This window comes from Nicotiana attenuata, unplaced genomic scaffold, assembly GCF_001879085.1.
Source record: "Nicotiana attenuata strain UT unplaced genomic scaffold, NIATTr2, whole genome shotgun sequence".
Lineage (NCBI taxonomy): Eukaryota > Viridiplantae > Streptophyta > Magnoliopsida > Solanales > Solanaceae > Nicotiana > Nicotiana attenuata.
Window position 1 is genome coordinate 102,988 of NW_017671821.1, and position 2,392 is coordinate 105,379.

A 2,392-nucleotide genomic window follows, 5' to 3' on the forward strand; every position below is an offset into this window, starting at 1 on the left:
CTTTAAGATGGCTGCAAGTGCGTCGTTTCCTGCATCAATGACAGTGTGAGTGTTACCTGCGCGTGGAGTTTTTGGCTCATCGGCGACAGTTGCGGTGTCAGCGTGTATTGTGCCTCCGATATCCCTTTGAACAGGTTTGTCGAGTATGCTGCTCAAGGTGTTTGTTAACCACTCTTCTAATAGCCTTTTCACAGCCGGTGGTGCTTCTCCTGCTGCGGATGTTGAGGTTCCCCTCTCGCGCGAGACAGTCACGCTTTCGTGCGGAGAGGGGGGGAGGGGGGGGGGGGGGTAAGGGAGGGTGAGGTATCTCCATCAGGTGTAGCGCTTGGCGTTGTATTTTCATTGTCTTCCCGGTCGGCTTCGTTGATAGAATCCAGAAGGTTGTTCGTGACGCCTACTATTGCTTTTAATCTTGCTTCCCCCTTTCCTGCCATTGTTGGTCTTTGCAAGGCCAAGACGAGGTGATTATCCCTTTCAAGGATCTAGACGAAACTAAACTCTCAGCTGAAGAAATCCCCACAGACGACGCCAAATTGTTTGACTTAAAAGATAATGGAACCTTTTTGAACAAATCAATCAAAGAGAATGAATGGGTAAATCTTAGCTAAGTATAATGAACTCTAGAACAAAAGGTATAAACGATGAACGCAATGGGAAATATTTGTTGATCTTATGAAAGTCAGTGATCGCATAATGAGAATGCCAATCTTTAATGTAGAAGAGGTATTACAATTCGAGTTCCTAGCTGAAAGAGTCAAAAACGATCCCTTAACAAGGTGTTTTTCCCACTATATATAAGGGACAACCCCTTCTGAACCCTAGAAAACATACCATAGGGAATATTCGCGAGAATATTCCCAATACCCCCTATTGGACCTACACTACTGCAAAAGCTATACGTCCTCTGTTCGCTGTCTGTCGTCCTTCGCAGGGCGTCCAGCTTATGAAGATCTCATCTTCTGTCGTGTTTGTCAATGGCTGTGGTCGTCCAAATTTGGACCCATACAATTGGACCCTAAAACAGATATGAGTTCTGAACTTATCATTTTCGTTACTGAGTTTTCAATTAAAAAATATATATAAAATAACTTTTTTATACAAATAAAAAACTAAACAAACATGTATGGGTTCTTTTTGAACTAGCTAATATTGTAGCTTCGTCCTGCACTTGACTAAAGGGTAATCGGTGCACTAAGCTCCCGCTATCCACAGAGTACGGGAAAAAAGTCGAACCACAAAAGTTTTTATTGTATACAGTCTTACCCCATATTTCTGTAAGAGGTTGTTTTCTGCACTAGATTAGAACCTAAAAAAAAAAAACCTACTAAATTCTTCTTCTTTTTTTCTTTTTCTTTTGAAAAAGTCACTAGATTTGCGTGGCAAAATTCTCCAGTAATAACCAGCTCAAAAAGTTCAACTGAAGCCGAGCCGCGTGAAAACAACAGAAAATCACAACTTTTTCTCTGGCGCCGTTTCTTAGACCATTGACCGAAAATCTTCATCACACAATTCCCCACTATAAATACCCTTCCCCAAATTCTCTCCCTCAAAAATTCATTTCATTTCATTTCATTTCTCTGAAACTTTAATCATTTACTTTATCCCATGGCTGATATGAAGCAATCGACGAGCTTTCCCGGTGACCGGCGGCAACCGAGCCGGCTACAACGGCGGGCGCCGGCATCGATTCAAATAAACCGTTCAACCGATTGGAATGTGGCGATACCACTTTTATCACCGTTGATTTCATCGCCGACTTCTCCTGATTCTAGCAACTTAACTGTAGAAATTAATTCCGTTTGCAATAAGAAGGTGGAGGTAAAGGAGAAGCCGGCGGCGGCGGCGGCGGCGGCGGTTTTAGTGTTTAAGAAGTGGCAACATCCTGCGACGCCGTTTTGTTACGAGGCGACTCCGTTAGTGCCGTTTGTATTATGTACGGAAACAATCTAACGGCGTTTATTTTGAGCTATTTACTTTTCTTAAAATGTTATAAATAATACTTAGAAGATTTTGTTTATAGATTTCTATGTACACTGTTGATAATTTCTAGCTTTATTTTGTACCTTTTTTCCCCTTAGTAATTAGCATGCTGATTTTGTATAACTAGGTGATTAACAAGTTGTAAGCACAGAGGTAATTTCATTTACATGCTCATTATTTGCCGGAAAATTAATTTCCAGTGTTAATTATAAGGAAGTATTTTTCTGTATATAATAGTTAAGCCGACGTCAAAAAATATAATAGGTTAAACGTCTAATTTGATTGCTATTCAGGATTACTAATTACTTAGACCTCTTTATAACAACATCCTTATATAATAATACTTAATATAAAAGTCATGCTTTTTACAGAATTAATTTTTATGTTATATTATAATATATGTTCTTTATAA

General features: G+C 39.7%; 1 protein-coding gene across 1 annotated transcript; it reads left to right on the forward strand.

The window, feature by feature from the left end:
• Nucleotides 1-1,443: 1,443 nt before the first annotated feature.
• LOC109210407 (uncharacterized protein At4g14450, chloroplastic-like) lies at nt 1,444-2,173 on the forward strand. The gene has a single exon (XM_019373820.1). It carries the CDS (start codon nt 1,606-1,608, stop codon nt 1,948-1,950), a length of 345 nt encoding a protein of 114 aa, XP_019229365.1. The 5' UTR covers nt 1,444-1,605; the 3' UTR covers nt 1,951-2,173.
• The last annotated feature ends 219 nt before the right edge of the window (nt 2,174-2,392 follow it).

Coding starts and splice junctions, on each gene's coding strand:
- LOC109210407 (XM_019373820.1), top strand. CDS start 1,606: ATGGCTGATATGAAGCAATCGACGAGCTTTCCCGGTGACCGGCGGCAA.